Raw genomic sequence first — 27,235 nt, forward strand, 5'->3', positions numbered from 1 at the left:
GATTGGGGAGATATGAGCCATCGATAGAAGAGCAGAGGAACATATGCTGTTTTCGACGACCTTTAACCCCTTAGATAAAAATCAGCAACAATGATCCACTTTAATTCCATTCTCCTTCTTTTGATATCTCCCATAAAGGGAGACGGAAGGGCAGACTCAAAGGAAAACGTATATGAAATCCCTTCATTAAAATAAAAAAAAGTTGCCAGAGTCGGATCAATGGGTCCACTGCACCTGCAGATCAATTGGATCTACTCTGATTGGCAAAAAGCTCTTGGATGAGGATTTTTCCAGCTTGGAAAGACTGAACTTCAGACTAGCTGCAGAAGGAACCAGTCTCCAGCACTGAGTTCACTGGCTCCGAAGAAAATTGACGATTTAATACTATTACGTGTGTCTAGAAGCATTTTTGAGAATGTAATGGTTGGCGGCAACTTACGCCGACACTCAGCAGATTTGAAATGAAATGGCTGATAAATAAGACCAAAATGAGAGATGGGAGAGAAGAAAGAATGGAGGGGGTGTTTTTCTATAGAAAATCGGTGGGGCCAAGGTAGAATATCAGGGTTTGGTTCCGTTTTAGCACTTTGTTTAGGTAAAGGTAAAAGGTTCCCCTCACATCCATGCTGATCATTTCTGGCACTTGGGGTTGGTGTTCATCTCCATTTCAAAGCTGAAGAGCCAGCGCTGTCCGAAGACGTCTTCGTGGTCATGTGGTCGGCGTGACTAAACGCCGTTAAGGCGCACGGAAAACTGTTCCCTTCCCATCAAAGTGGTCCCTATTTTTCTACTTGCATTTTTACATGCTTTCGAACTGCTAGGTTGGCAGAAGCTGGGACAATTAACAGGAGCTCACTCCATTATGTGGTGCTAGGGACTCAAACCACCGAACTGACGACTTTTCTGATCGATAAGCTCAGCGTCTTAGCCACTGAGCCACCGTGTTCTTTGTTTTACTCTTTACTTTGCACTTTGTTTACTGTTCTGCAAATCAAAGCACGCGATTGACAGAAGAACAAGTTCAATGTACGTAGAGACTGGTAGTCTCCGATCGGTTCATCTGAAGGTCCTATTGAGCCAGGTAGACCATCGATCTGGTTCTGGCAACTTCTTTTATTCTAAGGAAGGCATAACATATTTAATTGCAAGTGGGCTTGTTATTACTACCATGTTTCTCCTAAAATAAGACCCCATCTTATATATTTTTTGCCACCAAAAAAGGCACCAGGTCTTATTTTGGGGGGATGTCATCCAGTGACTAACCACACTTGCGTGCATCACCTCCGACCTCCTTTTCGCTGTCAGAGGCCTTCAGGAACTTCTTTTTCTGCGGCTGGCAAGGCTTTCTTGAAGGCCTTTTGCAGCCGATAAGAGAGCTCAGGATCGATCTGAAGCTTTGTTCTCAGTTACAGAGGCCTTCAGAAAAGCCTGGACAGGCTTTCTGACTGCAGAAGAAATGGGCCGGCAAGGCAGGTGTCAGGGTGTGTGGGGCCTGGCTACAACTGTCCAAAGGTAAATAGTAGGACAGCTCCATTACTCCTATCCCCACCCTAGCTTAATTTTTACCTGTGCACTCTGGAGTGGGCGGGATCTTAATTAGGGCTTATTTTGGAGGTAGGGCTTTATTGGGCGCACATGTAAAAATCAAGCTAGGACTTACTTTCAAGGTAGGTCATATATTCTGGGAAACAGGGTATATATAAGAAGAAAGTCTACAGTCCATGAGCTACAATTTCTTCTGAAATATAATACGGTTAGTCCTTGACTTAAACAGTTCCTTTGGTGGCCGTTCGACGTTACAATGGCACTGAAAGACATGGCTTATGACCGTTTTCACACTTATGACCGTCGCAGCATCCCCGTGGTCACATGATCAAAACTGAGACAGGCATGGCAACTGACTTGTGTTTATGATGGCTGCAGTGCTCCGGGGTAACCTGGTCCCGCTTTTGTGACCTTATGACTAGCGAAGTCAATGGGGAAGCCAGATTTACTTAACAACCGACTAACAGTGGCGGTGATTCACTTAACAACAGAGATAAGAAAGGTCATAAAATGGGGTAAAATTCAGTTCACAAATGCCACACCTACCAACAGAAATATTGGGCTCGATGTTGGCCATCACATCAAGGACTAATTGTCATACCAGGCTGTTTTTCTTAATATGGCATAAGGTTAATAAAGTAAGCACCATTCCGTCAGATGGAAGAAGAATAGTCAGAATTAGGAAAAAAATAAATAAATCTCCAGGGATTTGAAGAGAGAGAGAGAGAGAAAGAGAAAAGATGCGGTTGGGAGAGAATGAAATATCTGAATATCTGTAAGAAAAGGGGCTGAGATTTACGGTCTGACCTTATAGCACTCCAAGGTATTCTAGCACATAATTTACAGATGTGAAGACTAAAATCATTGACAAGGGAAGAAGGCAGCAAGAAGCAAATAGTTGTTAATGTGTGTGGAGGGAATGGTTTCTAGATATTTTATCTGGCACTTGTTAAATAGCATATGCATACCTTATTAAGTTACGAATTTTCCCCCCAAACTGACCAATGGTAATTCCAGCTATCATAACATGAATATCTGACCTGGACTTTTTTTAAAGAAGGGATTGGACAACCATTTGTATGAAATGGTATAGGACTGCTTGCCTGAACAGGGGGGGGTTGGACTAGAAGGCCTCTAAGGTCCCTTCCAACTTTTATGATTCAATTATTCTATCCTAAACGAACGTAATAGAAGTTTAGTAGCTCCTTCTGCAGATAGCTGGACTGATGGAGCTTCGATACATAAGCCAAGTTGGCTTCAGAGAAATACGTTGCACTCAGCTACGGTTAATGCAAACCATGGTCTCCCAGTCATCACTATACAATAGCTTTATGAACAAGGTGAGGCTTAATCATGGATTTAGGTGTTTAACTGTGCTTATGGAAAGAAATTATGACTTCATTATTTTGTCTGCAACATAGTAAGTGTGTGTAACATTTTTCCTCTTCACAAATGATAGATACAACTTCCAAATACTAATGGTTGGTTTACTTAGTATCATATTTGAAATGCGTGGGTAGTTTTCAAACTTATTTCTAGGAAATTTTAACCGTACTTTTTCAAGCATGTAATTTTAACAACTTGGTGCATGCATATTGGTGTGCATTAAATGTCCAAATCACATTTTTTAAAAAAATCAAGAATCATTCTTTTGGGGGCCACGAACACTGTAAAAAGATATTTTTGCTTTTTTAAATCATTTATATAGCCACCCATCTCATAAGAAACAAATTCATATTTTGTTTTCAGAACAATTACAGGTCTTTAAAGGAGGTGCACCAATTGATTTAAAAGCTTGCACTTTTAAACCTATATTAATATTTCCTGGGAACCACAAGGGGGCATAATTGTGAATATCCTCACAAATAAATAAACAACTGCACAGGCATTGTATAAAAAAACACTTGATATATCTAAAATAAATATTGGGCTTGAAACATTCAAATTCTCAATATTAGAGAAAAGGAGGAAATTACTCCAATTATTCTCTAAGGCAGAAATGAAACAATGTTATATGTCATCACAACTACTGTCTTGTTTGAAAAACCGTGATTAAAATCATGAATTAAAGTGATGCATGAATCCAACCACTACCCAGTGTAACTTATGGATCAGATAAGTTGCACGAAAGAGAATTGATGAACTTTTAACTCAAATAAAGCAACTTTTTTATTTGTTCAACATCTCTCCTCCTCAAGACACATACATACCCCAATGTATATTTAAAAAAAAACAACTTTCTAGAGTATTTCTAATTATTTCCTTTCCTAAATGGAACATATTTTCCTTAGGAAAAAAATCAATACTATTATTACAAAAATAAAATATTAAACCAAGTAAATGCCATCGATTTATTGCTGTGTTTTCTTATTAGCTCCATTTGCTTTTTATTGTTGTCTGGTCTAAAAAAAAAAGTTAGATTTTGTTTTTAGCAACTGGGAAAGCATCAAACTCCCCTAACTAGGGGTTAACTATCCTGATATGTATCTGTAGTCCCTGAGAGTATAAGACGGGACCTGCATAAATATATTTATATATATATATATATAATCAGGATGAAGAAAAAACCATTCTGGCACAGCAGTAGGTTAGCCCCAAATTTAAAACTGAAATGGCTATGAAAGTCTGACTCACAGATGAACACAATACAGAAGCCTGATGGTGGAAGATGAGATTCTGCCGAAATGTTGCTACAACTTTAAAAGCACAACTATAATGACGTGGGAAAATACCCAAACAAAGCTGAATGCCATACATGTAAGTACCCGCAAAAAGAAAACAAATATAGATAGATAGATAGATAGATAGATAGATAGATAGATAGATAGATAGATAGATAGATATAGATATAGATATAGTTATATAGTTATAGTTATATAGATATATAGATATATAGATATAGATATATATTCATTCCGATCAGGCTTATGTATGTGTTCCCTCGTATCACACATGCTCACACAACACACGCAAAATATCAAAATAATATTCTTCTGAACAAATGTTTATTGCAATGTGCTAATTTATATGTAAAGAACAAAGAACAATACATATTTTACTCCACACTCTGTAAGCTTAAGAAAACTCAATCCAGAGGAAGGTGGCAATATTACATATACGCTTCTTTGAAGCAAAACTTACAAGACTTTCTTTCCTCTTTTAAGATTGGAGGGCTTGAGCAACCTCAACTTTTACATTGAATTGTTACAATTGTTTACAGCTTTATATTGATATTGTTAAACTAACAAACTGCCTTGCGGGGAACAAATTGTACTAAAAGTGCCTTACAACAGACCTCAATGTGGATTACAATTGCCATGTAAAACATGCTGAAAAGCGCTGAGGATTTCACCGTCAGCAGGATGTTTTCCCCGGCCTGCCATCTCGAAGTGTGTTATCTAAGAAAAGGTGTGGCTGAAAGCTAAAGTCTGCTAATAAAAAAATAACAGGAAGTTAAAGCTTCCACTTTCGTTTTGGAAAACCTAGTTTTCCATTATCCAAGGATGGACAACGGTTGTTCACTTCATGAGTTGCTGTGAACATAGTAAAATACCAGGTTCTCATCAAAGTAATATGCTTTTAGCCTGCAGTCACGCTGGAGGCTAAAACGTATGAAGAACTTTTGCAGGAACTGGGTATGCCTAGTCTAGTGAAAAGGAGTAGGAGAGACATGATAATAGTCTTCTAATATTTGGGGGGCTGCCACGAAGATGAGGAGGTCAAGCTATTCTCCAAAGCACCTGAAGGCAGGACAAGAAGCAATGGGTGGAAACTAATCAAGGAGAGAAGCAACCTAGAACTAAGGAGAAATTTCCTAACAGTGAGAACAATCAACCAGTGGAACGGCTTGCCTTCAGAAGTTGTGGGTGCCCCATCCCTAGAGGCCTTTAAGAAGAGACTGGACAGGCATTTGTCTGAAATGGTACAGGGTCTCCTGCTCGAGCAGGAGGTTGGACTAGAAGACCTCCAAGGTCCCTTTCAACCCTGTTATTCTATATTCACACTAAGTGAAAGCCAAACAAACCAGATTTGGTTAATGCATAAGCTCACTTGCAGGTACAGTACAGAGCATTCATTAAGTCATCAGAAAATCTACATCCTACTCTGATTTTTTTTTTTATATGAAATGGGAGGGGGGGTGGCATTGGCTAGTTTATTACACTTAGAAAGTACAAACCATAGTTTATCATGTTGCATACCACCCTCGAATTTAAACTAATCAACATTTATCTATTTCAGATAAAACAAAAGATTCCAGCCAGTTAAACTTTAGAAGTTTCTGACCTTCAGTTTACAGCCATGCCAAGAAAAAGCAAATTCACCAGTCCAAGCCAGCTCATGCATATAACTAAATAATGCTTTAGCATTATATCTGAAATGGGTCTAAGTCTAGTTAATTAGCTAGTAAATGAAATAGTGCGCTATAGAATTAAGCAGTTAAATCGAGCAATTAATGTATACCAGATCTACATATTTACATATAACAGGAAATTGGCGTATTCAAGATACATTGGACAGGTTTCAGACTCCACCCTTCCTGTGGAGCTCAATAATCCCAAGGCTTGCTATAACTTAATTTCATAATGCTAAGATATGCTTGGCACAGCTTAATAGTTCTTATTTCAGTAAATAAGAAGTGAATATAAAATTCCCAAGAGAGATAGATTTATTCAGGATAATTCTACCATTATGTGCAAATCCTTTAAAAAGAATTAAGTGCTCAGTTCTAAAAAATTTTATTTTAACACACGCACACACACACACAAGACTTGCACATCCACAAAAGGAATAATTTTACCCAACTGCCCTTTTACCTAGTCTCTCTATGCACCACTGAGAAATTCAGTCTCTATAAGCTACCTTTAGCTAAGCAAATTTGGGGATTCACAGATCAGTACTCCTGACCTTAGAAATACATTATTTCCCATGCAAGCAAATGAACTTAGTGATCCAAGCACTCAAGCACCTTAACCAAGTTTCTTTCTGGAGCTTATTACAGAACTTTAAAGAAATAATAATAATAATAATAATAATAATAATAATAATAATAATAATAATTATTATTATTATTATTATTATTATTATTATTATTATTATTATTATATGTGATAATGGGAAATCGGAGCTGCCTGTTCTTTAGCTCTTGTTGGGCTTGCAAGAACTGAGGATGTCACAATGCATTGGCGTAATATACGTGTGGATCCAAGCAGTGTGGCCTTTTGTAATTTGTTGGATGGAGATCTTGTCAATGAGCAGATTTACTAAGTGCCATCCACAGCTTTTTGGTATGGCACCCAGTGTGCCAATAACCACTGGGACCATCATACGTCATTTCTGCCATAATCTTTCAACTTTGACTTTCTAGATACTTTGTGATCTATCCAATATTTTTTCTTCTATTTTATTATCCCATGGTGACTTTGTCAAAGCTAATGGTATTCAGACGGCACTCCAGATGTTTGGCGATTTCAGCCAATATGGCTATTGGACGTGTCTCTGCTTTCTTTTGCCACAATGGTTCTATTTCTATTTGCAGGGCTTCGTATTTTGTGATTTTATTACTAACATGCTGCCCAATTCCCAGAGATTCAAATAAGTGGCACTGTACAGCCTGTTTTATACTCTTCGGGGGAGAGAAAGAGATACCTCTGGGTCAGGGATGAAAATGGTTTTGCCGAACTACAGCTCTGCCTAATTACAAATAAACACCACAGCTTTGCAGTAAATAAGCAGAATTTCTAAAAATAAAAAAATAAAATGAAACGTAATTGCTCAACAGCGTTCTCCGGTAAGATTTCACAACTCATTTTATGAGTGGAAACTAAACTGGCCAGAAACAAACAATAATTGGGTCTGCCCATGTAATCGTTGCATAGAAGAGACTGACTACCCATGCAGAAATGTTTTATTTTTCCTTAATAATAAGGTACAGAAATGCCATACTCTGTGCCAGGAATAATCAGCATGATTGTCCAGTCTATGCCATTGACAGGAATAGAAGAGAATATTTGTAGCTCGGAACTGTGGGGTCGTTGGTGTCCTCTGAGCATGACTGTTTTCTTGCAGACGTTTCATTACCCAACTAGGTAACGTCATCAGTGCTAGAAGAGAGTGAGCATTGCCTTTATGCTACTGATGATGTTACCTAGTTGGGTAATGAAACCCTGGCCAAAAAAACAACCAAGCTCAGAGAGCATCAAGGACCAAAGGCCACTGATTTAGAGAATCAGCTGTTATTCAGCAAAATTCCGAGACAAATTTCTGTTCCACCTGTTCATCAGTCCTAAAAGTCTAGACAAGATGAACTGTATAAAATATCTCCCAAACACTAATTTTTCAAAGAGTTAATTCTAGGAATTGTACGCTTGAAACAAAGGCATGCCCTATTACTGCCAAGCACCAACATGTTCTCTAGAGGCAAACAGTCCAATATTTTCAGCAAGTCTAGAGATCCTATACTGATTTCTTCTTAAAGGGCCAGTCCTATATGTGTTCTTCTGATTATTTCAGCAACTGCCAAGTTTGGCTGGCATAAATGAATTGAACATCCCATTACCACTTCTTTAAAAATTATATCACTGCAAACCCTTTTCTCCAGCAAAGTCTGTTCGTACATTTACCAACATGTCATCAAATACTGTGTAAGCATCCTTGGTGAAGAAGCTCAAGATCTCTTCCAATAACGATGGCTGGAAGACAAAATGAAATGGGCAAATCTCCCTCTGAGCTATAGATCAGATTTAATTTTACCCTGCTCCCCTTCCCAATATGCGTGTGCATTCACACACAACGCACACACACACACACACACACACATATCCTTACGCAGGCTCAACGTTTTGGAGAAAAAAAACAAAGCACATTTGCTACATATTAAGATACTTATTTACACAACAGATTGTAATGACCTAAAAATAGTCCAGATGGTACAGCAGTAAACATATGGGGAACCTTTCAAGAAGTGATTCCAAAGCGGTTAGATTTAAAAGAAATAAAACACACACAAAAAAAAGCAATTTGGTGAGTTTGAGCTGGGCTCCAAAATAAAAGCATTTGTGCTGTAGCAGATTTATAAAAATCAAAATAATTATTTGAAACAGAACGCCTTACCATGAAAGGTAACTTGAGGGTTTGTTTGTTTTTTTCAGTTACTGAAAATAAGATTGACAAAATTCAGGTGATGAAAGTTGCCTACCGCCTATTGGGGATTTTTCGTAGACACTGTTTTTCAACCAAAATGATCCTCAAAGTAGCTGATTACAACAGATTGTACTATTAACTTGTACTGATGGCAGAGCTGCTAAAAGACACGTGGGGATAACTGGGAAATTGAAGCATCCTTTCAGCTGTGTTATATATGGAGCTCAACTCATGGGAATGCTATATTTTCAATAGAACATTGAGATTCACCTAAAACCTGAATTGGAGTTTACATGCAAATTAATTCCAAATTTTTCCCTAAGCTTTCTGAACTTCAACAGCCTTAAAAAGGTTAGTATTGTCTCTATTCCTAAAACATTTTGAGTCTGAAATGGTCGCTGATTTACTGCAAGTAACTTGCAGCATTTCCCAGCTTTCGATGTACGGAAGCTTTTTCAGTAAATGTGCTTGTATGTTTTATTGTTTTAAAATCTGATGAAACTAAACAGGCTAGTCCTTCCTGATACATTAAGCATAAACAAAATACAGAAAATAGCAACTAAGGTAGCTAATGCCAATTATTGTACTTAATAGGAGACACCAGATTTCAACAATCATGATGAAATGTTCAGGGCAAATTAAAATTATTTTTCTAAAAGGCATTTTATCAGCCAGTAAGGTATGGATTTCAATTAGTTGATTATAGCACACTATACTGTTTACATAATAGTAAGCTTGGAAGATTTGTTTCAGTCATGATTAGGGCACTGAACAGAAAAAAAGGAAAACTGAAAAAAAACCCAATATATTTATCAGAATTAAGTTACAATTCTATTATACTTATCTCATGTACTATTGTATTCATTTCTATATTTCATTAGCCTACTGTACTTGTATGAATTAGTTTTGTATTACATTATACTTGTATATGCAAAGTTTACCCTTCATACTATAGGAAGCAAAGGATACATAAGTTTGTTAAAACTTTGTTTTGATAAGTAAGTCACAGTGACTGGGTCCATACAGAACACTAAAGCATAATCATAAACCAGAATGTTTTGACTGACATCACAAAATATTCAATCCCATTAAAATTTAGAACAGTGCCTTGAATCCATCCAGTTGTTCTCTTTTACAGTCATCAATATATGAATTTATTTCATTCATAATTACCTAATGCAAAGGGACAGGGAACACTAAAGTGAAAAGTAAATACAAAGAAGTAGGAGAAACAGTTTGCACCAATTTTTTTTTTTTTGGTAGTATAAAAGTGTTATAGCTACCAGCCATGTTTTGAAAAAAGGGACAATCTGTTATATGCACATAGATTAACGCAGTAGCCTTGAAGTTAGAATAGTGAAATATTGAAGCTGGAATAAAGAAATATGAAAAGAATTAAGGTAGAATAAATCAGGTTGACTATTCTCATCTAAGGCTGTGCTGTTATGTACCTTACCAAAAACGGAGAATTTCCAAACATGAAAAACATTACTGATTGCAGTAGCATTGCGACTATAAGTATATCAGAATGATTCAAAGAACAAGATTGTGTTAAACATGTTAGTTTTTCTTTTTGTCATTCCCTGCAAGGTCAGAGATAAGCTCAGAGCTTATACGCACATCTTATGCAATTATTATGTATAGACAAAACTATCTTATTATCAACAGGGAGAATTAGGGTCAGATCACTCCTTGGAAGAAATAGATATAAAAAGTAATACAAAAAAACATACATTTGGACAGTCTAATGATTTGGGGGTAGTGTTCAGTCCCAAATAAATGCATGAGATGTTAGCGCTCAGAAAAAACAAATATTTTACAAGCATTGCTGTTTGAATAAATGATCTAACAATATAGGTCCTAGACATATATGAAGTACTGAACATAAATCCATTATCTTGTTTACTATAATGGGGTATGCCATTACGTTAGCAAACACATGATGGCTGAATGAAACAAAAACTTTACCTGGGTGCACAAATACAATAAGACTTTATAGCTACATTTTCGTTGTTTACTTATTAGACCTGTGACTATCCAGTGCATACAACAGTATTGTTCTAACATATCTTTTTAATGTTTTCTTTTACAAATCCTTTAATCTCTACCGTTGTTGTTGGGTTGTAATCTGTAGGCCCTCGATCGTATCTGCACAGGGCAACAGATAAAAGTATGATACTTCCCATGCAACTTTTCTCACTATTAAAAAGGCACCAACTCGTTTGAGTTCAGTTGGACTTCTGGTGACTTCTCTTCATGTTGTTCTCCTGGAAACATACCAAAGTGATTGCCATCTTCTTCCAGAATTAACACACATAGACACAGACATATAGACTAAGTTCCCAGGGTAGAATACAGTTCTGAGATTTCCTAGTAGTTTCCTATTCAAATTCTAACCTGGTCTTAACGGCACAAAGCAATTACAAGCTGCTATTTTTTTTTAGAAGATATTAGACCTAAAAAAGAACCAATTTATGGACTGGAAGGAGGGAGGGAGGGAAGCTTAGGAATAGGGAGAGAATTAAGGAAGGAAAGAAGAAGCGGGAAGGGAGAAGGAAGGTAATAGATTATATAAGAGTAAGGGGAGAGTCAGGAAAAAAAAGGCAAGGGATAAAAGAAAGCAGGGAGGGAAAGGGGAGGAAATATAAGAATGAATAGGGAGAATGAACAGGTTGGAAAGGGAGAGTGAAGGAAGGAAGGGAGGGAGGGAGGAGGGAGGAAGGAAGGAAGGAAGGAGAGAAGGAGAAAGGTGGAGGGAAGCAAGGAGAAAGTTAGAGGGGAAAGAAGGGAGGGAGTGAAGAAGGAAGGAAAGGAGAGTGGGAGGAAGGATAAGAATGAATAGGAAGAATGAGCAGGTAGGAAAGGGGGAAGGAAGGAAGGAAGGAAGGAAGGAGAGAAGAAGAAAGGTGGAGGGAAGCAAGGAGAAAGTTAGAGGGGAAAGAAGGGAGGGAGTGAAGAAGGAAGGAAAGGAGAGTGGGAAAAAGGATAAGAATGAATAGGAAGAATGAGCAGGTAGGAAAGGGGGAAGGAAGGAAGGAAGGAGAGAAGGAGAAAGGTGGAGGGAAGCAAGGAGAAAGTAGAGGGGAAAGAAGGGAGGGAGTGAAGAAGGAAGGAAAGGAGAGTGGGAGGAAGGATAAGAATGAATAGGGAGAATGAGCAGGTAGGAAAGGGAGAGTGAAGGAAGGAAGGAGAACGGTGGAGGGAGGAAAAAGGAAGGGAGTGGGGAAGGAGGGAAGGAAGGATAAGCAGGGATAGGAAGAATAAACAGGTAGGTAGGAAAGGGAGAGTAAAGGAAGGAACTGACAAGGAAAGCAGACCAAAGGCGAGAAGAAGGGAAGGAGAAAGGGGAGCAGCGAAGGAGACAAAGCGAGCCCGGGGAAGCGCGAGGCCTTGCACGCAGCCGAAGCCCAGAAGAGGCGGAAGCGGCGCAGGGGCAACCAACCGGGCCTGACCGGGCGTGCAAGGCCGCCGCCTCCTTCTCCCCCACCGCCACTCGCCTGCCTGACACACACCCCCGGCGGGGCCCTCGGCCTGCCCAGCGGCGGCAACGGCGACGGCGGGCAGGTTACCTTCCCGTGCGAGTCCCGCAGGCGGCCCAGCCAGGCGGCGCGGTGGGGCTCCATGAGGGAGGCGGGCCTCGAGGCGCGGCCTCAGCGGGGCGAGTGAGTCCTATAGAAGTGTTTGTGCCGCGCCAGGCGCCGGCCTCGCAGTCGCATCCGGGGCGCCTCGGCCCGAGGGGGGACAGCCGCCGCCGATGCCGTGGCCGTAGCTGCCCGTGCAGGCATCTCACTCTCGCATGCTGGGACGGCCTCCGCCGCCGCCGCCGATGCTCCGCTCGGGCGACGCAGTCTGGGAAGCGGCGGGGGAGGAGGAGGACGAGGAGGAGGCGGCGGCGGAGGAGGAGGAGGAGGAGGAGAGCCGCTCCCCTCGCCGCGCCTCCCCGCTCGGCCTCGCAGCCCGCGGTGCCCCGCCGGACCGGACGGGACGGGCCGCCGCCGCCTCAGCTCGCTTGCCCGACCCTCTGAGGGGGGGGGGGGGGGGAAGAGGCGGCTGCCATGGTGCCCGGTGGATGGGACCGCACAGAAGGCCTCGTTAAAGAGCCCTGGCCCATCATCCACAGCCAGAGCGAGGGTGCGCTCCAAGAGTGGAGTTCGGCTCCTGTCATTCCCAGTGGAGGGTTTGCCCTAGGCCTGTCCCATCATCCACAGCCAGAGCAAGGGTGCGCTCCGGGAGTGGAGTTCGGTTCCTGCCATTCCCAGTGGAGGGTTTGCCCTAGGCCTGTCCCATCATCCACAGCCAGAGCAAGGGTGCACTCCGGGAGTGGAGTTCGGTTCCTGCCATTCCCAGTGGAGGGTTTGCCCTAGGCCTGTCCCATCATCCACAGCCAGAGCAAGGGTGCACTCCGGGAGTGGAGTTCGGCTCCTGCCATTCCCAGTGGAGGGTTTGCCCTAGGCCTGTCCCATCATCCACAGCCAGAGCAAGGGTGCACTCCGGGAGTGGAGTTCGGTTCCTGTCATTCCCAGTGGAGGGTTTGCCCTAGGCCTGTCCCATCATCCACAGCCAGAGCAAGGGTGCACTCCAGGAGTGGAGTTCGGTTCCTGCCATTCCCAGTGGAGGGTTTGCCCTAGGCCTGTCCCATCATCCACAGCCATTGTAAGGCGGCACTCCAGAATGTAACGTTGGAGTTCAGTGGTCTTTATTTCCAGCTGTTTGTCTGCCCTGTGCCCGTCCCATTATCCACAGCCATAGTAAGTCTGCACCCCGGGATGTAACATTGGAGTTTGATGCACTTCATCCCTAGTGGCCTCTAATCCTTTCCCATCATCCACAGCAGAAAAATGGGTGGCCTCGAGTTTGGGCTACAATCGCAGCTAAACCAGACAGCCTCTCTATAAAGAGTCTCTCCCATCATCCACAGCCATTGTAAGGCGGCACTCCAGACTGTAACATTGGAGTTCAGTTGTCTTTATTTCCAGCTGTTTGTCTGCCCTGTGCCTCTCCCATTATCCACCGCCATAGTAAGTCTGCACCCCGGGATGTAACATTGGAGTTTGATGCACTTCATCCCTAGTGGCCTCTAATCCTTTCCCATCATCAGTTAGACTGCCTTTGAATCTATTCCATCATCCACAGCCATGGCAAGGATGCACCCCAAGATACGACATTGGACTTTGATTCCGGTTGAGTTTTAGACTGTGTCTCGGTCTTTCCCATCATCCACAGCAGAAATAAGGCTGCATATCCCATCATCCTCCACCTGCCAACCTTTCAGACTTCCCACTGATATCAACTCCAGCAATGGTCAGCCCTGTCAGGCAGATAAATAATAAGTGAATAAATGTATTTGTTCAACTATTACAAATATAATGCCATTCGATAGATCTTATGCCAGTAGGAAATAAGATAAACTAGATTCCATTGTTCTCACACTATCTCCAAAACATGCAAGATTACAATTCTTTAATTTCATTAATTTAAAACTACGATAAACATACTGAAGAAATGTTATTCAGTGTGGTAATTATAATTTCATATAATTTATTGTATTCTGGAATGACCATCACCGCACCTTATAAGCCTCCCGGATGCCCTTGGACCCTGTCTGTCTCAGCCCTAGGAAGAAGGAAATGGCAAACTACTTCTGAAAAATCTTGCCAAGAAAATTGTCCATTGTCCATGCAAGAATTGGACATAATTGAACAGAAGGGGGGGGGACCTATACAGTAATATATGTTGCAAAAGAAAGCATAATACAAAAAGAGGTAAATAGATTTTAATATAGTTTTTAAAAATCCAGTGGATTTTCACATCTTTCATATGATCAAACCTTAATTTTTATAAATATATGGAACCGGATCTTAACCTTATAGGACAGTGATGGCAGAGACCCAAAGACCAGCTGGCCGGTGGGAGGCCCATGCATGCATGCACACACGGCGGAGCTGAGCTGGGGCGACAGCTCATGTACCCACACCGTAAGTTTGCCATCATGGTTATAGGACACTTACTCAATGTCACTCCTATCATTTGAGAGCTGCCCAGAGTTTGATACTGTATAACATGGGTAGATCTATAAATGTTTTCAATAAATAAGATACTATTTTAATTTGTTTAAGTGCCTTTCCTCAGACAATGTCTTCCCAGCCTCTTTTAGGTTCAAGGACATCACATCTTCAAAATATATGTACTGTATATTGTGGGGTATACAGTGCAGATAACTAGTCAAAACTTCGTATTATGACAAAATAGATTGCAAGTTCCACGGATTCCACAAAAGAGCTGCAGAACTTAAAGCAGCCTGTTGTTTGAAGTAAGAAGGAACCAGAAGCACTTAATGAGCCAGATAATACATGTTTTGCTTACTGAAACTTGTTTAAGGGAATCGATTTAAAAGTCGGGTTTTTAAAGCACTTTGCTATTGAGATGAACTGAGCTTGTGACTCAATGGTCATAATTAACTAGAACAGAAACCTTGAGTTTAGTCCAAATGAAACTCATTTTAGAGTTCTCACCCTACTGATGGATAAATACTACTAAATAAGACATTTTAGAACAGGGGTCTTCTAGAGCAGCGGTCCCCAACCACCGGGCCGCGGACTGGTACCGGTCCGTGGAATATTTCCTACTGGGCCGCCGGTTTGCTGGGCGCCGCCATCTTGTTTGACGAGAAAGTGCTTCCGGGTGAGCTTTTCCAGTTGGAAAGCGGTGTTTGGGTCCTGAAGGAATCCTCGCACCTTAGTTTCATCGAAGGAGGGGGCTTCGAACGAAACTAAGGCACGAGGATGCTTTCAGCATCCAAGGCAAGGCGAGCTGGGCGACCCGAAGCCCATCGACAAAGGTACAAAGGAGGAGCTGAAGGTGGTGGGGAGAAGCGGGGGATGGCTGGCTGGCCGGTTGCTTGGCTCGTCTTGCCTTGGTCATGCGCACTAATGCCGGTACCGGTCCGCAGATCATTGTGTGATGCCGGTACCGGTCCGTGGCACAAAAAAGGTTGGGGACCCCTGTTCTAGAGGGTTTATTGATTGTGCTTATTATATAATCATCTGCCCCTCACCAGCAAGTTGACTTAGAGTTCTTGCCATTTTATATAACTCCTATTTTTGTAGTTCTTTTTTTTTTTTTTTTGCTAAAGACCTTCCTTTCCATCTTGCTGTAGCTTTGCAGCATTATGAGAAAGGCCCTAATTAAATAATCAACTTTATAATCAGGGAATATCTCATATGTGGTGTTGAGATGCTAAGGATACTGAAGGTCCCCGAAATGTTGTTGAACGTTTGAAGCAAACGAGCAAACCACAAAAACAAAAAACAAAATACGGTATTTGTAAATAGCTGTATCCATTATACAGCAAAACCCAGCATGAAGTAAACAAATGAGATACAGTATAGTAAATTTATTGCAAGGCTCACCATTTTGCATCTGTTAAATACAGTGAGCAAGTGCACCAATGGCTCCAGTTGTGTCAATTCATACAACTTTTCACCAGTGGGTGTGCCACTAATGGTTGCTTTAGTGAGTAACAGAAATATTCTGTGTCTGCAATCTGGCAGTTGACAAGCATTTCGCAAGGCAAAACGAGTTACTATATCGTCCTTATGATACAGACAAAATGAGATGGTTGCCGAATGCCTCCATTAAAAATTCCACACGAGGAAAAAAAGAAGAGATATCAGGCAGATGCTCCTCTAAGAAAATGAAATGTATCTTTAGACCAAGATTCAGTGTGTAGTTAATTTAACCCATTGACGTTAAATCAGAAGCTTGTGAATATAGATAGGACTTGTTTGTCCTGAATAAAGAAAATTAAGGATTTCCATTCCTAGTTTTTCTTTTTTGCAATATGTTTTCCTGTATGGGCGTGTGTGTGTATGCGTGCTCAGTGGTTTAAGGACACAGTTTGACTGCTGGAAAGTGGACAACCTGGGTTTGAGACCTGAGTGTCACACAACAGTGTGAGCTCCAATTGTCATCCCCCTGTTAGAGGCTGACTCCGAGGCAGAGGAGGAACAGCCAACAGGGAGGGGAAGTGTGGCTCCGGAGGTTGTGGAGGAGGCTGGGGAAGGGCAGAGGCCGGCTGGGCAGTCAGAGGAGGACCCAGGCCCATCCCCTCTCCATCCTAGGGCACGCAGGGAGGAGAGGATAAGGGAAAGAGCGTTCTGTGCATCTTTAGCATGTAGTCTTGCTGACCACATGACCACGGAAAAGTCTTTGGTCAACACTGGCTCCTTTGGCTAAGAAACGGAAATGACCACCGCCTCCCAGGGATCAGAAAAAAACTGGACAGGGAAAACCCTTTTTTCATTTGCAATACAGGTAGTCTTCAACTTACAAAATTGACCCTTCAAAGTTATAACAGCATTGAAAAGAGTGACTTATGACCATTTTTCACACTTAATGACTGTTGCAGCATCCCCATGGTCATGTGATCAAAATTCAGATGCTTGGCAACTGACTCGCATTTATGACCAGAAACGTGCAATTCCAGTGAAGGGATTCAATTTTCAATTTTGTTCTGTGGGCATGGCTTGATAGGCATGGCATGGTGGGTGTGGCTTGGGGGTGCAATTCACTTAACAAATGCAGCGAGAAAAGTCGTAAAATGGGGCAAAACACACTCAACAAATTTCTTACTTAGCGACCTACATTTTGGGCTCAATTGCAGTCATCGTAAGTTGAGGACTACCTGTATATTTTTAAATGGACTGACCGGAAGGGCATTCCACATGCAACCCTCACCAGTTCAACTCAAGAATCAAAGGAGTTATAATGACAGCTTCAAATCCATCCAATTTCTTTTTTAAAAAAAGGAAAATCTGATATTAGATTGACACTGACATCTCTAGGCGTAGCATCAGAATAGAGCGGGATACAGATTTCTGATCGATTCACCCACTAAAACAGGATAAGGGATTATATACAACTGTGCTTGTTAATTCAAGAATGACAGTATACAGCTTGTGATCCAAGTGTAGGTACTTAGGCCCACTACTCTTCCATATCTTCATGAACGGCTGTTGTGGTTAGCCGGTAGCAGGTGCGGATGGCTGAGCAGAGCGAGGACCATTAGGGAGTGGGCTGCTGCCTTCAGAGATTGTGGGAGCTGGCAGCAGCAATGAGGAGGTTCCCGAGGAGCCTGTGCCAAGTGCGCATGCACACAGGCCTGCTCGCAAGAAAGAGCAGCTGCAGCAGCACAGGCAACTAGGAGTAAGGCTGCAAGGTAATAGCCCCTCCTTCAAGAAGATAAAAGCCAGCTGTGAGTCAGACGTTCTTTGCAGGAAGCAAAGACGCTTTGAAACTCGAGCCTTGTGGACATTGCAGTATCTTAGTTGGTATTTGAAGACTCTTGTGTTGTAAAATATTTCTAGGTAACCTTATCTGTTATTCTTGGTGGCCTCACACAGTTTTGGCGAGGCTCGTGCTTATCAAAGTTAATTAGTTTGCAGCAGCCTTTTAACCGGGGATTCGTAAGAATCATTAAAAGGTTTCTGTTCCCTTTGGTTCGTGTTTGTTTTATTGGATAAGGGTTTGGGTCAGAACAACGACTTAGATGAGGGAATAGAAGGGGAATTTACCAAATTTGCAGATGATACTAAGCTGGCAGGAATAGCTAACACCCAAGAAGATAGGCTCAAGATCCAGATGGATCTTGGCAGACTAAAACACTGGGCCGTATCTAACAAAATGAAATTCAATGTAGAGAAAAGTAAAGTCCTACACTCAGGCAAGAAAAACCAAAAGGACACATATAGACTGGGTGAAACCAGGCTCAATAGCAGTAACTGTGAGAGGGATCTTTGAGTCTTAGTGGACAACCAACTAAAATAGGAGCCAACAGTGTGCAGCGGCAGCCAGAAAAGCTAATGCAATCCTATATTGTATTAACAGAGGGATACAATTGAGATCAAGTGAGGTACTAATATCACTCTATAAAGCTTAATAAGATCACACCTAGAGTACTGCATCCAGTTTTGATCACCACATTATAAAATAGATGTTGAGACTCTGGAAAGAGTGCAGAGAAGAGCAACCAGGATAATCAGGGGACAGGAGATTAAAACGTATGAAGAACAATTACAGGAACTGGTCATGGCTAGTCTAGTGAAGAGAATGACCAGGGGAGACATGATAGCAGCCTTCCAATATTTGAGGAGCTGCCACAGAGAGGAAAGAGTCAAGCTATTTTCTAAAGCACTTGAAGGCCAGACAAGGAACAATGGATGAAAATTGAATAAGGAGAGATTTAACCTGGAAATAAGGAGAAACTTTCTGACAATGAGAACAATCAACCAATGAAACAGAAGTTGCCCTCGGAAGTTGTAGGAGCGCCATCACTTGAGACTTTCAAGAAGAGATTGGACTGCCATCTGTCAGAAATGGTGTAGGTCTCCAGCTTGGGCAGGGGGGTTGGACTAGATGACCTACAAGATCCCTTCCAATTCTGATTATCTGTTATCTTTTAATTTATACATGACTAAATCCATACCTTGCCTTTCTAATCAAGAGAAGCACTCAACAAATGCTTATTTTCTTATCTATCGTGCTCCCAAAAAAAAAAAAAATCAGTTCTTTTCCCTTCCATTCCAAAGGAAGAAATTTGGTGATTCATCTGGTTGCAATCTATTTACACACAGGACCTTCCGTTCCAAGTGTACACTCCTGGGTCATTATTGTAAAGAGGAAAAAAACTGGGCAAGAAGTCCTCAGAAAATAAGCTAAACCAGCCCATTTGCCCGGAATGTCATGAATTCATGCAACTTCTTGACCCCAGAGCAGGAGGAAAGGAACCGATAATAAACAGCTCCATTTTCAAGAATTCGTTACCAACTGTTATTTTAAAATTCTTACCTATCCCTTTTGTTTGCAGGTTATGTTTTGTTTCTGACAGTGACGCAAACCCTTTCAAATGTATTTTCCCTGTTCGCTTGATATCATATATTCATTAACAAGCCCGATGCTTTTTTCACAGCTAAAATTCAATCTATTTCCCTGAGTGCCCACTATTCCTTTTATTTCTTTCACCTTTTGTATTGTTCCTTACCATCTGTTCTGTTCTACCAAACCGTATTCTCTTGCCCAAGGCATCTATTTACTGACTCCCTACCAGTTTTGTTTAATTCTTCCCAGTCAACTTCCAAATGCTACTGAGCATTGCATTAATCTTTATTAAAAACAGAAATTGTAAGCGAGGCTGTGAAACAAATTGATGTGAAACCACAGATTTTTGTTCCATCTTTATGCCAAAACCAAAATCGGTCTCGTGGGTGGTATCTATGGTTTTAAAAGAGAGCTAAGGAAATGGTTCAATAACAAATGATTCCTTTGGTTTTTTGTTCTTTAATGAACTTGGGGTGACAAAAAATAAAACCCTCCACAAATGTTGTTTGGAAATCCTAATATATAATAACATTGTGTGTGCAACCCTGCCCGAGATTTCTCTGCAGAGAGCTCCGAGAATTCAAGCAAATGTTATTTTCATTTCAACCTGAAGGCCTTTGACTATCTCACTTGTAAAACCAAGTTGATGATTGGCTTTATGCTATTATCCAGCTCTGGCCAAAGTCAGAATTGGAAAGAAAGTTAACCAAAGTTAGCTTCCTGCATTTTGGGCTTAGACAACTTAGAACCACGGCGCCTTCGGTCTGACCTAAGCGTAGTACATAAAATTATCTGTTACAATGTCCTACCTGCCAATGACTACTTCAGCTTCAACCACAACAACACATGAGCACACAATAGATACAAACTTAAGGTAAACCACTCCAAACTCAATTGCAGAAAATACGACTTCAGCAACAGAGTGGTCAATGCCTGGAATGCACTACCTGGCTCTGTGGTCTCTTCCCCAAACCCCCAAAACTTTAACCTTAGACTGCCTACTGTTGACCTCACCCCATTCCTAAGAGATCTGTAAGGGGCGTGCATAAGAGAACCAATGTGCCTACCGTTCCTGTCCTAATGTCCCCTGTTATTCGTACCCATTTCATGTACTCTTAATCATGTTTCCAATTATATCTGTTATCTAAAACATGCTTGACAAAATAAATAAATAAATATGGCAGAATTGTTCAGGTGATGAGGTCAGGTTGATAGCTTTTGGAGCAGAACTTGCTGGCTGGTTTTTAAGTACTTCAAGAGTGTTTCTGTTACATCACTTGAGGATTTCCAGAGTGAAAGAAAGGGATTATATATGCATCCTGCTAAAACTCTTGTTAGATTACTCCATTGTGCACAGGGCTGCCTTTGAACACAGTCCAGAAGTTCAAAATAATTCAAAATAAACCAGTAAAATTGGTAATCAAATCTGGAAAGTCTTCTGGTGGTGGTTTGCTTCCTCTTTGTGTTGTGTTGCTCAGTTGTGAGTGATGCTCTTCAATATATCTTCAGAAGGTGACTAGAGTTTAATTAGTACTAGTGATAGAGCAATGTGTTTGAATATATCTTTTGGCGACAAGCTACCTTAGGACAGACAGCAAAGTTGTGAAGCTTACTGTTTCTAACACTTACTGAAGCTTTCTTCCAACCTTTCTTCTCAGGTAACTCTTTTCTTGCAGACATTTCAATACCTAACTAGGTAACATCTTCAGTGCTACAAAGGAGTGGGATTTGCTCACTGTTTATATACAGTGTGGCTTGCCCTGTCAGTGTTGGTGGGACTCTTGTTTTCTTTTTAGTAGTTCTTTAATTAGGCTGTTGTTTAGTGTTTGATTGAACAGGCTACACAACATCTAATCAAATAGCTATTCATTTATTTATAAAATTTATAGGCCACCCATCTTACGTCAAAGCAACTATCAAGAAGAAAACAACCCTCGCACCAAGACCGACAGGCAAGCCACAGTATAGAAACAGAAAGGAAACCGCACTCTCTCTCTCTGTTACTTAGCTGGGTAATGAAACATCTGCAAGAAAACAGCCCAGCTCAGAGAGCACCAAGGACCCCACAATTCAAACCCGAACTGCAAATATTCTCAAATATGGAGTACCCAAGGAAAAATTCTACACAGTCCATAAAAATACTCCCATCTTAAGACCTAGATAACTTAGCTCACAAGGCAACAATGCCTCGACATGAGAATTTCCAATGCTAATAAGCAGCTGCTAATAATAAGATCACAACTTTGGGCCTAGAACTTCTTCACTTTTTACTGATCACTGTGTCAAACCTTAAAAGACAAACCACATCACCCATGCTGATATGGTGACAGGGACACTGTATTCCCGTGTTTTCTACACAAAAAAATCCTAAAAGTGTTTTTGCTTACTAATCTTCCAGTCTATCGTTCATTAGTTCATTTCCTCATAAATGTAATAGTAAAGCAAATTTAGTACTTACATCATATATCACGCCCAAAAATTGAAAATATCAATACAAGAACTATAAAGGGCAACCATTTGTCTTCAAAACCTCATTTTCTTTTAAATGACCCATCTTGGATTTTAGATTAAAAATAACAAGTATGCAATTCATAAATACCCGATGAATTTCATATAAAAAAATTAAAACCTCATCTATGGTATTTTAGTACCTGACTTGTATATTTATGTGACTATTGTTAGAAGTGACTAATTGGGTTTGATTAGCTTCATCATTAATATTCTGTCCATAATTTAACATGCTTCAATAAAATACCCTAAAGCGGTATAATGATTAGATTTCAGGAATATGTGTTTTGCAATTAAGTTGCCCTTGATTTTGATATGCAGATTAAGAAATGGTGGTCTCATGTAAAAAAAAAAATACTGCCCTTATTAACTCAGCAGCCTTCTCTGAAGATTAGGTAAGAAATCCAAGATTTTTCTCTTTGTATATGCTAGTTAAAATGTATTTCAATCAAGCATATGTGAGCAAATCAGATTTGATTAGTTAAGTTCACAGTCTTTCTATCTAAATGAATAATGTGTCACCTAACATTGCAAAAATTTGATTAATAGGTTATCAGTTAATTAAAAATGTGGTTTAATTTTTCTCCTTTTTTCCGGTGTGTTTGTGTGTGTGTGTATGCATGCATTTTAGTATAATGCAAGGTAGATAGTACAGCACTTGCATTCATCAGAAATGCAAAATAACTTTATCTCGAATCTATTGTACTTTCTCATTCCGTAGCCAACTGGCAAAGAAATAAAGATCAGTGAACAATCTATGTAGCAGCAGAGTAGAAAAACTTTACTTGCTTACACATATGGCTGCCAGTGGTTTAAGTTCAAGCAGAAGAAACAATTGTTTTTAATCTATATTTGGCACCCAGAAAAATTGCTGGTCTTTTTTTTTTTTGAAAGCTTTTTCTATCCTGCCTTTAACGACCTTTAAATGTAATCCTGACTGTGTGAGCATCATTGTTCTACAATTAAACCCCACATGGCTGGGGACTGTATTTAAATGACCCAAATGCTGTTGGAGTACGGGAATGCTTCCAAAGGAAATCACCTGGAAACAGAGATAAGTGTGTTCCATTTCGCCATTGAGCTGTTGGGGATACTGTAGTCCTTTCCTAAAGTGATCTTCAACTGACTTTAAGAGGATGCTCTCATGAAATATTAATTTATATTAGCTCAAACTAAAATAAGTTGGGTTTGGGCTCTTGACCGAAGTCTTCTCTACAAATTAAACCCCATCAAATGCTGCCATACTTTATATAAGCTATCAGTTCTCTAGGATCTACAGATCTCTAAGATCACTAAATGGCAACAAGTAGATACGATGATGAAAGAATAGAATAGAATTATATGTGATTGGACACACGAGGAATTTGTCTCTAGTGCATAAGCTTTCAGTGTATATACATTACAGTGTACAATCAAACATAAGCTCTCAATGTACACCCAAACAAGGAAGTGATAAATCATAAATCGTCAATCATAAAACACAATAGTAAATCCCGAGATACAAACAACAAAGTGATAGATCATAAGATACCAGTAGGAGAAGGTAATGGGAAAGATGAGAAGGGTAATTAGCAATACAGCCCTACTACATAAATAAATAGACATAAGGCAATTAGAATTAGAAGAACTTTATTGTCATTGTACAAGTACAACGAATGCTGTGGGGATTAGGTGTTGTGGTTAGCCGGCAGCAAGTGCGGACAGCTGAGGAGAGTGAGGACTCAGATGAGGGGCCAGGACCATTAGGGAGTGGACTGCTTCAGAGATTGTGGGGGCTGGCAGCAAGCGATGAGGAGGTTCCCAAGGAGCCTGTGCCAAGTGCACTTGCATGAAGGATTGCTCGGAGGAAAGAACAGTTACAACAGCACGATTGACTTGGGAGTAAGGCTGCAAGATAATGGCCCCTCCTTCAAGAAGATAAAAGCCAGCTGTGAAATGAACGTTCTTTGCAGAAGGCAAAGACATTTTGAAACTCCAGCCTCGTGGACATTCCAGTATCCTGAGTTTGTATTTGAAGATTCTTGTTTTGCAAATTATTTCTTGTCTGTTATCTTTCGGCAAGTCTTGCACAGTTTGGCAAGGCTTGTGCTTATCACAGCTAATTACTTTATAAAAGCATTACAAGGTTTCTGTTCTTTTTGAATTGTGTTTGATTTGTCGGAAAAGGGCGTGGGTCAGAACATTAGGTGTTTAGCAGAGTGATGGCATGGGGAGGGGGGGACTTTGCATCTAGTTGTTTTGACATGCCCTATAATGGTGTCTCAAGAAGAAGAGTTGAAACAGTTTATGTCCAGGATGTGAGGGGTCTGTAGATATTTTCACAGCTCTCTTTCTGGCTCATGCAGTATACAGGTCCTCAATGGAAGGCAGGCTGGTTGCAATTGTTCTTTCTGCAGTCCTAACTGTCCGTTGAAATCTGTACCTGTCTTGAGGACGATGTTATCCACTCAGTCATGGACAGTAGACCAGCTCTCTCTCCACATTTTCCAATCTTCTTTCAGTTCTTTTACACTGTGGCTGGCTTTGATGGTGTCCAGCCATCAGGTTTTGTGGTGGCCCCATTTCCTTTTGTCACTGGCCATCCTGAGCATGATTGCCCTGTCCAATGAGCTTGAGCGCACACGACATGGCCAAAATCAGTAAGGTAGAATGTTGTGATTGCGCCTTCTAGCGCATATGTGCAGTTTTATCCACACCAGTACTTGTTCGTTTGCCACCTTTGCTGCCCAAGGAATGCACCCAGCAGCCTTCTCCAAAGCTCAAACAAGTTGATTTTACTCCTGGCTAGTTTTGCCACGGTCCAGCTTTCTCAGCCATATGTTGGTATGGGAAACACCACAGTGTGGAATCATCTGCATTGAATTGCCATGCTGATGTCTTTGCTTTTCGAAATTCGATTCATGTTCATTGTTGCTCCGCTCAGTTCAACATTTTATTTCTGGGCTGCAAGTTGCTACAAATAGAAATGTCTAAGATTGTGTGTTGTTCTCATAACACTGTAAGGTTTGCTGATAGGTCAGTGGGCACGTCTCAAAAGCACCTTGTCTTTTATCACACTGTTATGATAATCATAATGCTTAAGGTGGAATAGTTGACATAAATGGACAAATTATTAACATTTTTCTTACATTCTGTACGCAAGAAGCCACTTATATCGTTTTAAAAACATAACCCTCTTTGTTCTGTGGTTTAGCAATCAACAGATGGATCACATTCAAGTTTTCTAGCTGTTAGCAAGTCAACATGTAGACCTGGGTCACAAGCAGAACTAACTCAGGGCTCACTTTAACCATATCTTATTACTATGGCACAACTGGTTTGTAGAGTGCTCATAAATCATAGTTTACGAACCACAGTTATTTTGTTTACAAACCACAATGTGTCAAACTGAACAAACAACATAATGGTTTGATGTAATCAGAAAACCCAGCTATTTCAGTACTGTTAGTCCAGCACTTTTCAGCCTAGCGTTTTCCAGCAATTCTGGATGAAAGCATATCCCACCAGTTTGGGTAATGGAAATTGTAATCCAGTTAGCTGGAGAACATCAGGATGGAGAAGACAGTTATATTCACCTTCAAGCCAGAGAACCTCCCAAAATAGAACATCTTGGGGTTATCATTGTTCATCTTTTTAAGCAGGGATATGATCATCCTTCCAGAAGAGCTGGGAAATTTCAACCTTCCAAAATTATGATGTGAAAATGTCACATTTCTTGCTTTAGTACAGTACTGGATTATGTACTAATATGATTCTCATCTTGGATAACATAATTTCGTATAACATGGTTTGCACAGAGATGGTTTTTATTATGGTTTTAGAACAACTTGAACTTGCAATTCCTGGCCCCTTCCTTCCCTTTTAGCAAAGCCATGGATTTATTTTACACATGCTTACCCCATTCTGCAATCCAAAAGAGCCTGCAAAATATCTTAACAATTCATTAAAAATCAACTAATTCAATCAAAAGCAATTGAGTCATGACTAACTTAAGAAACAATAGAAAGGCAGAAGGAAGGGAGTTCTAACAAAAAAAAAAAAAAAGATTACCAAAACCAGATGAAAACAAGGCTACATTCCAATAACAAGTAATTATTCAGGACATGGTTTGTGGGACTATAAGGTTGGGTTGTTTTTTTTTCCTAAAAGCCGTTTCAAAATATGTTACTCCTCTTCTACAATAACTAATTGGCATTTCCTTTTGTGCTGAAATCTTCATTTCTCTGTGGCTGCGTGTCTTGTCATGCATAGAACACCCACTGAAAGAACCACAGTGTACAGCTTTTAAACACAGATTTCATTTAAAGGTAGGATGGTATGGTCAAGGTTTGCCATGTCCAGTTGTGCCTAACACCAGAGGGTAATGCTCATAGCAATAGCACTTAGACTTACATGCTGCTTTATAGCCCTCTCTCAGCAGTTTACACCAGTAGTGGGTTCCTACCTTGGTCGCGATTGATTTAGTGGGTGATTTTGCACATGTGCACGCTCTTAACATGCCAATCCGCTGAGAGGATGAAGAAACTAAAAGCTGACCCACCCACCCATACACTTGTCGCTTCTTTTATCCTCTTAGCTGATCGTTGGAGGAACCAGTTCGGCCGTACCAGTAGTTATTTTTACTACCGGTTTGGCCGAACCGGTCCAAACTGGTAGCACACCACTGCTGGTTTACACAGAGTCATCCTCTCGCCCCCAACAATCTGGGTCCTCATTTTACCGACCTTGGACGGATGGAAGGCTGAGTCAACCTTGAGTCTGGTGGGATTTGTACTGCCAAATTGCAGGCATCCAGCAGTCAGAGCCTGCAGTACTGTACTCTAACCACTATGTCACCAATATTCACCTCTGTTTCCTAGATGAGGGAGCCAGCATTGTCTGAAGACCCTTTGTGGCCATGTAGCCAGCATGAATATATGCCGACGCGCATGGAACACTCTTATCTTCCCACTGAAATGGTACCTATTTAATCACATTTGCATGCTTTTCGAACTGCTAAGTGGGCAGGAGCTGGGGGCCAGGTAAGACGAGCTCACCCTATCGACAGTGCTGGGGGTCTCGAACCTGGGCTGTCAGCTTTCCAGCTGACAAACTCCGCGTTTTTAACTGCTAAACCTTCGCCCTGATGCTTGTCAATGGGTGGAATTAATGCTGTCTTGGTCTTACT

The 27,235-nt window shown here is 40.9% G+C and overlaps 1 protein-coding gene across 1 annotated transcript in view; it reads right to left on the reverse strand.

Annotated features, from left to right (window-relative positions):
• The window catches only part of URI1 (URI1 prefoldin like chaperone), a 42,686-nt gene extending 30,150 nt beyond the window's left edge, over positions 1-12,536 (reverse strand). Inside the window, exon 1 of the mRNA XM_026713933.2 lies at positions 12,255-12,536. Coding sequence (XP_026569718.1) covers positions 12,255-12,308 — 54 coding nt within the window. The 5' untranslated portion in view covers positions 12,309-12,536. The remainder of the gene's footprint in view (positions 1-12,254) is intronic.
• Positions 12,537-27,235: the final 14,699 nt, after the last annotated feature.

The sequence above is a fragment of the Pseudonaja textilis genome, chromosome 11, assembly GCF_049901715.1.
Source record: "Pseudonaja textilis isolate UNSWEBS1 chromosome 11, rPseTex1.2, whole genome shotgun sequence".
Classification (NCBI taxonomy): Eukaryota; Metazoa; Chordata; class Lepidosauria; order Squamata; family Elapidae; genus Pseudonaja; species Pseudonaja textilis.